The 14,676-nt window shown below is 38.2% G+C and overlaps 1 protein-coding gene across 2 annotated transcripts in view; it reads left to right on the forward strand.

Annotated features, from left to right (window-relative positions):
* The window catches only part of BANK1 (B cell scaffold protein with ankyrin repeats 1), a 163,365-nt gene that overhangs the window by 33,018 nt on the left and 115,671 nt on the right, over nucleotides 1–14,676 (forward strand). For both annotated transcript variants that reach the window (XM_030020527.2, XM_041125592.1), the window contains exon 3: nucleotides 4,132–4,197. In XM_030020527.2, coding sequence (XP_029876387.2) covers nucleotides 4,132–4,197 — 66 coding nt within the window. The remainder of the gene's footprint in view (nucleotides 1–4,131; nucleotides 4,198–14,676) is intronic.

The following is a 14,676-nucleotide window of genomic DNA, read 5'->3' on the forward strand; positions in this document are numbered from 1 at the left end:
GGTATGATGTTGAACACTGAAGGAATACTTCACGTTTTGAATCCACTGCTTTGCTTGTTCTCCTCTAAAATCCTCTTCAAGTTGGTACTCAAATATGAGTAACCAATGGCAATGTATTTTCTTAGGCTGTCAGGAAGACTTGTGCTGATGAGCTAAACCCCTTAATTTAAGTGGGAACTTTAACATTGTCCTCAATGGGCAAGTGTTTCATCTAGATTTTGACGCTGACTTGGAGTCTACGAAGAAATGAAGCTAAAGTGCTAGCAAGAACCAAAGTTGAAAAGGAAGCAAAATCACTAGAATTTTTGGTTTGTTTGCTTGTGAATACTGAACATGGTGTGTTTTTGTGTGTGTGTGAGCTAAAGTCTTGGTTGTAAAGATTTCTCACATGGACACACAAGATTGAGTAAATAGAGGGAAGTTGGTACATGGTTTGGCTTTGTTCGCTGCCAGGGAAGGTTGCAGTAGATGAGACCACACAGTTGTGCCTCCCTTTCCTCCTTCCCCAATGTATTTACATTCAGACAGCGCATAACCACTGTTGGTGCTTTAAGGCAGTGAGGTCATCTGCTTATTGAGGAGCACCTCAAATGACAATTAAACTTTTTTTTTTTTTAAAACAAAAATAATCCGTATGAATTTATCATAAGCAGAAGAGCAGAAGGGGCATTTTGTTAGCTGAAGTGTGCTATGGTATAGTCCTCATTTCCATTTTGCCCTGCCAATGCGTCTTTGAACTGCTCTGCAGGGACTGCTGCTAAGATTACCAGATTAATAAATCTTCCTGAGATGTTGTGTTTCTCCATCTCCACACAGAATGATTGCTGGGATGCCAGTGCAGTGATGGGGATTTGTAACGGGGATGACTGTCAATGAAAAACTGTGCTTAGTGTCATGAACTTATTTCATCTGGCATGTGATCCTGGCTATTTCAAACCAGAAGAGAAACTGAAGTGGAGCCTGGAGGTGGCAACCGTAGATATGATGTTAAGACTGCCATCCCCTGCTGCTTAAACTGTTGGAGTTCTTTGTTCTTTCTTCTCTTATCTCTGCAAAATCCAGAGAAGACTTTATTCGTTATATAATCAGGTTTCTTAGCAGCTCATGTTTTGATCTGTCTAGCCAGTCATGGTGACCTGTACCATTGGATTCTGAAGTATGCATCACATATGTGATGTTTTTTCCTCTTATTTTGACACTAATTGGATGAAAACTGCTTACACCTGGAAAAGTGAATGCACTGACATCTTAAAGTGAATGTTTTTTAACAGCATTTAGGACAAGCTCATAAAAAAATGTATTTATAATAAAATTCAAATGACTAAAACATGAGCATTACTGCAACAGCATGTACTAATTTAAATTAATGTACTGTGATTTTACTGTTGTTTATTTAGGTTATAAATTTTTTATTTTTAAAATTAATTAATGGATTTATGATCATTAGTCTGCTCTTTCAAGGTTGCAAGTGGACACCATCCAAAGTTATGTCTTGTTCATGGCACAACAGTCATCAGTCAGTATTTAGCTGCAGTTGTGAGGCTATTTCTAAAGTTTACAAGTAATTTAAGTTTAAGATTTCCAGCAGGTGTTTTGCAGCTAGAACTGTAAAATGGCTGTGTGAATCTGTACTCTTACATGTCCTTCATACAATGTATTATTGACTCTCATCAGGTTTTGCACTGCGGTTACCAATCACAATTACTGAAAAGTTATTATTGGAAGGCATCTAGAGAAGTCCTCTGGAAATGCATTCTTTGTATATTTTTTGGCACACAAGTGTTGTTATAATAAAATTGCTATTTGTAATTTCACTGTGAAGTATTTCTGTTAAGTTAGTGTCAGCTTCTTGGAAATAGGATAAAATAGGGGTCATGTTGTTCTCCAGATTAAGAAAATTGTAACACCTATCCCTGAAAAAATGAAGTGTAGCACCTATTTAAGTTCATACTGAAAAAAAAAAATCAATACTAGGATAGCAAAAGAACAGATTTTCATATAGAATCAGATTTTGTTCTTGGTAGGGTCTCTCTGCACTTACTTGAATGGCTATGAGGACAGAACTTGGTCCAGAAAATGTTATTACAGTTAAAAAGTTAGGTGTTCAAAAGTCAAAAAGTTAAAGGTACAAAGTAGCCTATTAAACTTTAGTTAGGAGCCTTGTTCATAGGCATAATTGCCTTTAATTACGTAAGTGCATTCTTCCTGCCCCTCCCCCCCCAAGAACCTGCCCTCATTAGTGCACAGCATAAATACTGCTCAGTTAATTAACAGTTATTTTATACTTTGGTTCGTGTTTGAGTTTGCAGTTGCATTATTTATGTATTGAATGCCATTCAAATCCTGATGAGAAAACAGAATTATTAATTTCCTAATGTGCTTTCCTGTAGAACTCCTTTCTGTATTGAGTGCTGTCCAAACATTATTTTATTTTATCATCGTTTTACATACTAGTATTTAGCAAGATCAGAGTGAAGCATTTCTTCCACTTCTGATACCGCTTTAAGACATTACTTTTCATAACACTTACCAGTATACAGTATTTTTTACGTCCGTATTCAAACTCCCTTTAATTTCAGATGCGTTTGTGACTGCTCAGATGTCTGCAGGTCAGCTGTAAGGTCTTTCACAGAAAGTGCAATACAAAACTAATGAGCACTTCTGAAAATCATGTTTTAAAAGCCTCAGCTTTTTGCCTCAAAACTTCAGGATGGGAACCTGAAATTACCTAAATTCTCTAGAGCAGCAATCAGCTAATATCACTGTCCTTTCTCTCACTGGAATCCTGTCCTCATTCACTGGACTCTTGTTATTACAAGAATAACTGAATCAGAATATCGTAAACAACACCTGCTTTAAGTACAAAACTACAAGTCAATGCCAGATTAGGTCTAACTTGTGCACTGTCCACAGTACAGATAAATTTAAAAGAAGTAGTCAACAATATACTACAAAGGAGAAAGATTGCTTTTGAGTGTTTGTTTTTTTGCAACCTTAATAAAGTCATTGTAAAGCAATCGCTTTCTTAGGCTCGTCTTCTCATCCTAGGCCTGGCGTCTTTACCCAATGACTCTTGCTTTTCAGTCTTGTCCCTTGTAGCAATATTGGTTATTCACTTCTGGAGCACCCAGCAATATACATGGAATTCTGATCAGGGTCCCACAGATGCTATACAAGCTCATGTTTGTGAGTTAGCTGAATCTCACGATACGGAGCTCTAGCAGGCCTTATATCTTTTACGTCAATGTTACCTCAGATGTGGAAAAACAGGTGATAACTTGATCCAGCATGAAGAATGAGTGGCATAGACAGATACTGCATAGAGAGATACTGCATAATATGGGAGAAAGTCTCCTGGTAGTTATTAAGCCATCAAAATAATTTCAACAAATTGGAACTGATAGAGAGGTTTTTAAGATTTGACCAGTACTTTACATAATGTGGCCATTGCTTTTTTTGACCCAATACTGGGAACTCTGTAGCCAGATTTATTGTATTATCAAACACAGCCCTGCACAGTTGTCTTGTCTTCCAAACCCCAATGCCTGCATCCATCTTCCATTTCTCTCTTTCCTGCACATGATTCCATTCTCTTTCCTTTTGCCCAACTCCTCTCCCATTGTTTGCTATATTGACTTTCAGGGAAACTTCTTTTCTTCCTCAAGCCCATATTTCTTACCTGCTATAGTAAATTGAAAAGATCAGTCACAGGGATGTTTACTGAAAAGGGGTAAATACAATTCTATCTAAAGATCTCTCTAGGCTTATTCTTCTCCCCTAGCCCTTGGATTATTTTTTTTTCTATCTGCAAAACCATAGCTTTAAAATAGTTTCATCCTACATCTAAAACAGCATACAGAATTTAATCTAAAAAAAGCAAGTAGAAATCGGTGTCATGGTATTTCCTTCTTTCTGAGGTTTTAGGTTGCTTGTCTATTTTTTTCTTAACTCTGTTTTATTTTGCCATTTTTTTTCCCAGCTTGATTTCTGATGCTAAGACCTTCCTTAGAGCAAACTAAACATTCTGTGAAACAATCAAGTAGGATAGCAATGATTGCTGTCATCAGAGTTGATGAGCAGTTAAAGACATTTCCAAGTAGATACAATTAAAGAATTATTCTTTTTTCCTAGGTAAGCCACAGAATGAAAATCCTGGAGACTCTTCGTCTTACATCTATGAAGCAGTTCTTGCAGACGGTGAGTTGAATTCCCCTTGCATTTACTCAAATAAAGCCAGTACTCTTCAGAAAATTAAATTTGTTTTCTTACATTTTGTCAGATGTGAAAGGCAATAAACTAACCTTACCATAGCTTACAGTTGTGTAGAGGAACATGCCTTGTTCTCAAATGTCCACCCATCCATCTATACCCACACATTCCTGTGAGGAGTGTGAAAAGGGGAGGAGATTCAACAGGGATGTTTCCTTTTTCCTTTAATTTCAGAGTAGAGAAAAAGGAAGACATGGAGAGCTTTCCTCTTCTGTTCCCAGCATGAGGAGTTTTGCTTGTAATAAAAAGAGAGCTAATTTGAAATTTTGGATAGATCAGTCCTACTCGCATTACATTTGCAGCATTGTTCATTGGCAGCCAGTGGTTGGGAGAAGCCCTGCATCACAACTTCTGCTCCTGTTGACATTTGCCATTCTTGTTTGTTTATATATGTGAAAGCCCATGAAGAGTCTTAGTAGGGAAAACAGACTGGCAAAATCTCCACTTGCTTTTCGTAAAGAGCTACATAACATGTTCCCTATCCCCAGTTCTTACTTAAATATCTTTATTTCTGGGTTGACACTGTTGTGAAGTGATTGGCTTAACAGCACCAGCATGCTGACTGATGGAAAAAGACAAGTAAGTTATTTTGGAATTCCTGGCATAGCAGTTCTGTGCTGCTGGACTCTGAGGTTACTGGCTCTGTGGGTCTGTTTTGCTGGTAAGGTGTAAGGGCAGAAGGATGCTGCAAGCTCACTGGCTCTTCCTTACTGGCACAAATTCAATATACATGTCAGTGATATATGGAGTTTAGAATTTTAGCTTCTTTAGGTAATTTCAAGACATGAGCATCAATTTGTGTGCTTTTAAATACTCCAGTCATTCCTGCTTACCATTGCTTTGGTTCACAATGCAGAAGAATCTTGGAGCATGTGGATTGGATTCCTTTCAGATAAAACTAAAAGGGAAAGTGCACTCAGGGAGCTCACTGCATGCACTTCAGACACTAAAAGGTGTGCATCCTACAGGTCCAGACCAGAACTGGTTGGAAATATGCCCCTTTGAAATGTGTATAGTGTGGAAGGGAGTATTTAGCGCCAGCTGTTTTTCTCTACTAAATCTTCTGTTAGTCCCCCCTCCTTTCTGATAGGGACTGTTTGTGACTCTCTTGGCATCTTGGGTGTACTGGTATGATCTCAAGCAGAAAGCTGCTTTAAAGCTGCACTGTTTTATCCCTGCAGAACTATTGTCAAGGTTTCTAAGGATGTCTCTTTTGGTCCTGTGTTGAATGTGCCATGGGTCAGTGCACTGAAGAAGTTCGTTGGTATAAAGAAGGCTTTTTGTCATTACTGGCTCATCATCCAGGTGGTCAATAAGCTGGCATCACTGTTCCTCTCATTCATGATCATGATGTCCAAAAAATGAGACAGTAAAAGAGGGAATGGTCAGAGAAAACAGAATCCCAAGAAAAGAAAGGACTGGGGAGATGTTCCTCCAAGCTACTCCCACTTTAAACCCTGACTCTTTTTATATGAATCCTTTTTTGCTTTATATGGGGACTTGAAGAGAAGCTTTAAGTCTAAGTTTCCCATCAGCTGAATGGTTGATGTTGTAATAAAGTGAATTGAGGATTTTCCAGCTGAGAAAGTCTTGCATTAAAAGCAAAAATTTCACTTGAAATCTTTGCTGAAGTTGCCTTGACCACAGTTCTCAGTCAGCTTTTGGCAGTCATCTTGATAGCACTGATCATATGTACCTTCTGCTGGTTAATGATGTCCAGTTATTGCTAAGAGGACCAAAGAGATTTTCAATTGCTGTGATGAGTGAAAGGACCAACTAGAAAAGAGAGATTCCCAGTAATTGTATCCTGTATGTGACGTTAAGACTGACTCCCGAATGAGTGTAAGGAAATATGTGGTCGACATTTCTTCTGTGGTGGTGCAACAGGGAGCAGTTATCTGATACCACTGCAGAACTTTGGAGGGAAAAGTAGCCCAAGAAGTGAAATGATTGCAGTTTCCAAGATTCAGCACGTCAGTCTTTACGAAGCCAAGAAAGATAAGACAGCAGCTGCAAATAAGCCTGTGTTTGTGCCTTGCAGAAAGTAGGTGAATCTTCAGGTAACCAGACAGAATTTGACTTTGGATGAACTGTGAAAAAATGTTTCCAGGGACTCTCTTTCTCTTTGCTTCTTCCTAATAAGAAGGAAGTGTATGCAGTGCTAAATTGTATGTATGACACAAAACAGAAGTGTCAGGAGGGATTATAAACCAAGAAAGGATTTTTGCTAGAACCCTGTAAATTCAGAAAGGAACAGCACTTTATGTAAGGTCTTAAGTGGAGACTGATATGCTGAAAGCTGAAGTTTGTTTTGAGTATGCAGATACTGTACAAAAGAAAGGATAAGCTGAGAGAAGACGGAATTTAGACTTGAACTGGAATGAAAGTTGAACAGATCAGAAGTATAAAGCTAAATGAGAAATCTAAAACAACAATGGTGGACAGAGCAGTGAGTGGATGACAGGACATATTAAAAAAAACCCAAAACAAAAACAAACTATATCCAATATAGCAAAGATAGGTAAGGAATGAGCAAGTGCTAACAATCAATAAGAAGTGATTGACTAAAGTGAATTGTGCAAGGCCTTGAGGGAAAAGGTCAAACAGTACATTGGAAAATGGAAAAACAATATGATCACTGAGATCCTTTGGGGAAATATGAGCTACAAGCAGATGTGAAAACAATTGATTTGCTAGTGAGTGATGGAAAAAATCCAGTTATGGAATACTAATCACCATGATATGAATGTATGAGGATTCATTCCTGTAGGTGATAACTGAACAACTCAGCTCGTTAGCCACTCACAAATGTTGTTATGTGTTTACTTTATTTCTGGTTTCTATATAAGAAAAGTAGAGTTAGTTTTATTACTAGAAAGCTGTATTTTGAGAAATTCCCATGTGGTTCCTCAGAAAATTTTCTGGTCCCCAAAGAATCATTATTTATAATTTGTACTAAGTTTAGAAAAGCGAAGCAATCTTACTAGGATCTGGGTATACAGCCTTGTAACCACACAGATAAAATGTGAATGCATTATTGTGGAATTGGCATTCATTATTTTACCTGCAAAATAAAGCTACCTCAGATTTAGATACCCATTAGGTGATATTCAGCTTCAAAAAAGGCTATTCCCCTTCTTTGAAACAGCTTTGTCTTTTTTAACAGTTGCCATTAAGGCTTGTATCCTAGCACTAATTAACTGAACCAATTAGGGATGGGCAAGTGGAGCACAAAAAGATGATTTTAAAGTGTAATAGCTGTCTGCCTAGACAGATGTCTGTTAACAGCAGACATCTTTTGGTCCTGCTCAGAGGTCTCATCAAATTAACATATATGTGCATACTGTGTTACCTGTATCCTTTACAAAACTAAACTGGAGAAAGGCCAGTGCTGTGTAACAAAATAGATGGCATCCCTTCTGCAGATAAAGAAGAGCTATCAGAGTATCTCTGCTATGCTATTCTTTCCTACAATTCTATCTGAAATCCTGTTGTAGTAGAATGTGCCTATTCTGGTGTCTAAGTGTTGGATTCAAGGACAGTGTCTTAAAAGAGAAAGACCTTAGATTACTTTCCTATTCATAACCCTAACAAAAGGAAAATAATCAGGAGTTAGAGAGCAAGCATGATTTTCAGATGTGTCTAAAAATATCACTCTTGATTGTGTTCCTGAGAAAGCGGCGTACCTTTTAGCCTGCTTTAAGGGTCAATAGATTTTAGCTATTTCAAACCAAAGGTGGGAATAAATTGCAAAGCAGCCTGTCCCCTAGTGAGTCAGTCTTGCTGACAATTCACTTTTTTTTTTTTTCCTTCTTTAATACCAAATGTGTCTGGCATGAGTCTTTCCACTGACAGCAGCTGTGGCAGCATGGCACAGGGAGACATGTGGGCTCTTAGATAGACAAGTCCCATGTAATTTAGACCTGCACAGATCAAGAACAACATCATAAATTTCATCCAGGCATTGATAAGAGCCCTGTGCAAGTATGGGAGCTCTGCCATCATACTCAGACTAAGATACGCTATTTGGTAAATGAACTACTGCAGTCCAAGCTAGCTTCTGTTACCAGATTGATTTAAGGGATGCTATAATGTGGAGTATATTGTCTTGTGTCAGTAAATGTTTGGCTACTATTAATGATATGTATCCTGTACTTTAAGTAGGGTGAAGGCTGAGAATGCCAGCTACCAGTGTCTCTCCCCCCCCAGCCTCTCCCAATGCAGTTGTTAAAGGATTTTTCAGTTATGTTAAACTTCATGACCTTCCAGCCATGTCATTTTTTGAACTTTGGTGACTGTAAAGAATATTCTTCATCAAGAGAATAGCTTCAAACATGGCCAAGAGGGGAAAGTTTGGCTACTCACTAGTAGTTCTTTGAGGGTGATATCTGTAGAAACTTAAACCCATATTCAGCCTGAAATCTGAGCTTTTGGCCTGCCTGCCAGGTGTGCTTCCCTGAAGTATGACTTGATTTTAAAATGCTCCTCTCTAGCTGTATTCTTTTATATTTAGTAATTCAAAATGTAGCCACGTGCCACTTCTGTGTCCAAGCACAGTGTGCAGTTTGTGCCAGGCCAGTTATAAGAGGCTTGAAATGTAGTTTAGAGATAATAGAGCCACTAGGCAGCTGCAGCTAACCCCTTTGGAATAATAAGGAAGTTGCAGGACCATTTTATCAGGCAAACAAATTTTGGAGGTCTGCTCACAACCGTGGATGCCTCTGCTGTCAGTCCTTTCGTCTTCAGTGGTAATTTGAGTCAGCAGCAGGAGGATAACCTGTCTCTGTTGTTGTAACAGCACGTCTCAGATTTTGGGCAATGTTTAGTGCTGTATAATCCTTCACTGAAACAGAGCTGAGATTATGTGTGTGCTGGTACCACAGAGAAATGGAACAAAAGTGCCAAAGTGTTCTTACTGTGGTAGAACTCCAGTAACACTGAAGTGGATAGATGGACTCTTTAATAAAACATTAGGCTTTAATAACAGAACTGCTGGTGCACACAGAGGGCCAGACTTCAGTTTGCTTCTCCCTGGAGAAGCGTCGTGGTTTAACCCCAGCCGGCAACTAAGCACCCCGCAGCTGCTCACTCACCTCCCTCACAGTGGGATGGGGGAGAGAATCAGAAGGGTAAAAGTGAGAAAAATCATGGGTTGAGATAAAGACAGTTTAATAGGTCAGGCAAAAGCCATGCACGCGAGCAAAGCAAAACAAGGAATTCATTCACCACTTCCCATCGGCAGGCAGATGTTCAGCCATCTCCAGGAAAGCAGGGCTCCATCACGCGGACCAGTTACTTGGGAAGACAAACGCCATCACTCCAAATGTCCGTGTCTCCCCGCTTCCTCCTTCTTCTCCCAGCTTTATATGCTGAAGCATGACGTCATATGGTCTGGGATATCCCTTTGGTCAGTTGAGGTCAGCTGTCCCAGCTGTGTCCCCTCCCAACTTCGTGTGCCCCCCCAGCCTCCTCACTGGTGAGAAGCAGAAAAGGCCCTGGCTCTGCGTAAGCAGTGCTCAGCAGTAACAAAAACATCCCTGTGTTATCAACACTGTTTCCAGCAAAAATCCAAAGCATAGCCCCATACTAGCTACTATGAAGAAAATTAACTCTACCCCAGCCAAAACCAGCACAAGCGGCAGCAGGATGAAAGTATCCTGAATGTAGAAACTGGAAACAACAGGCTTGGGCTCCATCAACAGTTCTGCTCAGCACCTAAATGACCTCAGGCAGTAGTTATTATTTCCAAACTAATCAGTGTGCCTAATAGTTTAGAAACTCTCTGGGACAGTCTCTTTAGATTCTATGTGTCTAAAGCTCAGCAGAGTGGTCATATTATTAGTGCTGCTGCTGCAGCTGAAAATCATAGAATTGATTGCAGTAAAAATAATAACATGAATTGGTATTTAAAGATAAACTTATTCCCAAAAAGCCTCTAAATGTATGCATCCTAACCAAAGCACTGATTTCTGAGTTTAAGTCAAATCTTTCTTCCAAGCCACAGATCAGTTAGGAACTAGTTAGTTGTCATAGCCTTAGATTGCCTCTGTATACACAGTTAAAATCATATGGAAGTGTATATATATATAAAGAAATGCCTACAGTTTCATGCATATTATTTCTTAAAGATTATTGATAAATTCATGGTAAATTGGTTTTTGCTGTTTTGGAGTTATTTGAAGGCAGGATTTTTTGGTTTTACTATCAGATCCGATATGGCTACACATAATAAGACTTTTATATTGTGTTTAGATGCTTTTATGATGATTCCATTAGGCTACAATTATATCAGAGTGGTAAATTGTTGTGTACAAAAACATACCCGATAATACAAGAACAGGGGGGTATGCACCTTCACAAACAATCTTTGCCTACAGGTATATAGTAATGCATAAAACAGTATATGGAGGGGGGTGTCCAGAGATTGCTCTGTTATGGGAGTGAAATAGACGTGAATGAAAATTGCAGCACCATCAGTTGCTAAGATGACATAAACACCAACTCCAAATATTCAGAAAAGGAAAAACTGTTCTTCGTAGCTTTTAAAGGAACTGTCAATTTGATGCTCATTTGCGAGAAAAATTGTTCACCTTAAATAAAGTAATAGAAACATTTTGGAGACATGGGCAAAATAGGCCAACTCACAGAAAGCTACTGTTTTTGACAGAACTACTCAACCGTGCAGGAGAAACTGGGACTGAGAATGCTTTTGAGAAAAACAAAGATAACTGTCAATGTATTTGCAAAAGGTAGATGATTCAGCATAGAGAGAAACATTATTTAAAGCTTGTTCAATAATGAATATGTTTACCTTGGTCTGGAATTTATATATGGTAGAAAACAAATGAAAGAAATTAAGATTTGAGTTAGATGTTTATATGTTTGAGTATGTGTTTAATAATTTTCTGTGATTTTTAGAAACCTTTCCATTCCTAAGCCCTCTCTCACCATCAGTAAGAGAAAACTTTTCAGCAGAGCAGAAAAGGGGATTTGCTTTGAAATCATATCTTAGAAAGGGCTTATGGTAAAAATGAATAAATCCTGTGTTCATGCTGAGGAAAACAGGCTCATTTGAATGAAGCCCAATGTTGTGGATATTTTCTGTCTCCATGTTTCTCATAGCCTTTCTCGGGTCATTTATAAAGCAATTTATGCAGTTAGAGGCTGCCTTTCCATCCCACTCTGCTGCACTCTCTGCTGAGTTCATACAGCATTTACAAATACCCATACTTTAAGAGGATTAACTTTCATAAATGCCTATGATAAACTTATGGTGGATTTATGTGCCTAAGTCTTTTTTCTAGATTTTTCCACATTACAGAAGGTTACTTCATTTTTTTCTGTGTGGCTCTACTTTCATCCACATTTCTGCAGAGCACTCACATGTGTTTCACTTTAAGCTTTTGAATTGCAAGAAAGTCACTTATACACAAGCACCTTTTGAATTGTACTTCACAGAGCCCAGTAGGACCACCTCTGCCTTTACCTCACATCGTGCTGGGCAGTGGTCCTACCATATTACATGCTCCTGCACTTAAATGATCTGCTGAATTTACCATAAGTGCTCTTCCCCGTAATCCTCTTTGTTTTAATCTTTGACACTGGAACACCCTGTCTTTTCTTTCACATGGCAAGTTGGCCACATGTGCTTCATTACCTTTCCATTCCTTGTCATCTGCCTAACCTGATTTGCCAATATTTCTCATCCTCTTATATGTTGTTTGATCTAGGGATAAATGAGGACCTTTTTTGTGATGCAGTTTCAGTTCTTCAGCAAGTATTGCTTTAGCAAGACGTGAGGAAGAACTGAAATTTGTAAAGCTAGCAGGCATTTTGCTTTTGTAAAAGCAACTGAATTTTGGCTGTGAGATTCGTTCCATGGGTAGCCTTAGAAAACACATAAATCTTTCATGAGTTTGTTTTCTGCTATTTTTAATACCCCAAATCTGTCACATACATTGTTGTCTCAAAACATGTAGCAAGTACCAAGTAATCAAAGACAGAGACAATTTATAATCCTCATGTAGAGAGCAATAGGCATAGCTAAAGACTGTATTTGAAAAGTTAGAATTTGGGGGACGGGGACGGGGGGGTTGGATGTGGCATGAAAGTTGTTCAGAAGCCATGGTGAGGCATTAATTGTTGAATCCACAAGAGACTAGAGAGGCTTCATTAACATTTCTCAGTTTATGCTAAGGAATGCAATTTCAAAGTCATTTCATGAATTCAGTTAAAAATGTGAAATTGAAAGCAATAATGCATTCCAAAAGGTTTTGTGTAAAATATACCAAATTGATGTATTGAAGTTACATGAATTAAGAGAGAACATTGAAGTAAAATTGAAAACATCAGCACTGTGCCCAATGAAGTGAATAACTGTTACAGTAAATGTGTGCAATATTTTATTATTTAAATATGAACTTAAATTTAAGATCAGTCCTTTCAATGTGACCATCAGCAGTAGGTATTTGTCAAAAGTAAGCCAACAAAAGTAACCTGATGGAAATGGAGCATTACCTTCTATAATAGATGATAATTCCCAGTAGGACTGCCCTGAATACCCAAGGGAAGATTATCGTAGATTTTCCTTTCTTTTTAGCTTCTAGCTCATAGTGCTGTCTAAGCATCATTAGCTACAGTTAATAATTTCTTATACTTCGATCCTACAAGAAAGGGTCTGGTTTTATTCATCCATTATTTTAATCATTACTGCTACATTTTAAGAACCACACAGATAGGTCACCATTATATAAAACGTTAAAAGAACACATTCTCCGAGCAACAAATGCCCTTTAATAAGTCCTCTCTCTTAGATATTCCAGCATTATAATGATGTTCCTTTTATGTTCCTTTTAAGCTAATCTTCACCTACAGTTGTAAATTCTTGTTAAATGATGATTTTTCTGAAAGCCTTAGCAATTAGTGGAGCTCCCTAGCCCTTGCTTTCAGGTTAAAAGCAAGACTGTAAAGCGGATTCACAGGTAAGATGTCCAAAATGTAAATGTTCAAAAGACCTGTACATCAGGCAACACCTTCTCCCCACATTAAACAAACATTGTCTATACATTGCTCCATTTGTGTTACTAGAATCTCATTACTAGAGTATTAAACCTTTATGAGCTCCATTGTTTTAGTTAATGCCACCAAGCCAAGGCTTGCTTAATCTCTGGTGTATTGCTGAACAGCATTTAAAATAACACTTCACGTGGTTGTTTCATGTTCCACATTTTAGGACAGATAGTGTGCAACTGCTGGCAGGAATCTGAGTGCTGGAGATGGTGACTTTGGAGCTTGGTTATTAAATATGTAGTAGTGATAATATAGATCCCTGTTATTCTTGGACTGCTGTACGTGGCTTTCATTGATTGTCAGGTAGACCTGATGTTTAGTGAAAGAGGTCTTGCCTAATGGTTTTTAGGTAATAAATTGCTAACCACTTTCACAGTCAGCAGGGGAATCCCTCATTCTCTTAAATATCCAAGTCTTTGATGTAAAAGCCACATTTCTTAATTTGTCTAAACTCTAGGGCTGTGCAATCCCAATACTGACTGGGTTGAAGCCCTGATATTGTAGTTATATGTCACTAGGCATAATAAAAATATTAAAATGCAGTTAATGTGGGAGGAAAACATTATCCTAATTTAAACCAACTTGTTAGCACTAGCATTAACCTTCTCAGTAGGTGAGTTATTGTGGATGTTAAAAGGTGGAAGTAACTACTGTCATCTTCGATAAGTAGAGTGCAGACTGTAGAAATAAAGCTGTCATGAACTTCACATAGATTAGAATGCATCCTCATGATCCTTGAAGAACGATCACTGGCAGAAAGGTGACATCCAAGAATCCAGTGCTTACCAGATTTGTTATTCAGTCCTTTCATTTTGTCATCTGATAATGAAACGTTTCTTGTCTTTGCAAGACTCCTTTGCCTAAAGTGGCAGAAAAAATTTCAGAAGCAGCAAGCAACTCATATGAGTTGTCTTCTGAAGTAAATTCTATGCACTTAAGATGTATGAGTGACTTAAAATATGAACACATAATATTCCCCAAGTACGTGCTGTGGGCATACAGTATCCTAACTGTTTTCCTCAGCAAGGGTTCAGGCCTTCCTTTTTCTGAAGGGCGGAGCTAAATAAAATCTAGTCTTCAGAGTGATAATCAGAGAAATTAATGTAATTACTTTTTGAGCTGGAATAGTTAAACTGCATTGAACTGTGGGTGGATTCTCATTCAGAATCAAAATAGCCTTTGTCCAGTGTAGCCTATTTAACTTTCAAAATAAATTAAAGCAAATGGAATTAAAATTACTTCAGCAAAGTATGTCTACACATAGGTTCAGTGTAATTTTACCAATCTACACTAAATTCACAGCTTAAATTCAGAATTACTTTGCCTTAAAAGCATGAG

Source organism: Aquila chrysaetos, chromosome 1 (genome assembly GCF_900496995.4).
Source record: "Aquila chrysaetos chrysaetos chromosome 1, bAquChr1.4, whole genome shotgun sequence".
NCBI lineage: Eukaryota > Metazoa > Chordata > Aves > Accipitriformes > Accipitridae > Aquila > Aquila chrysaetos.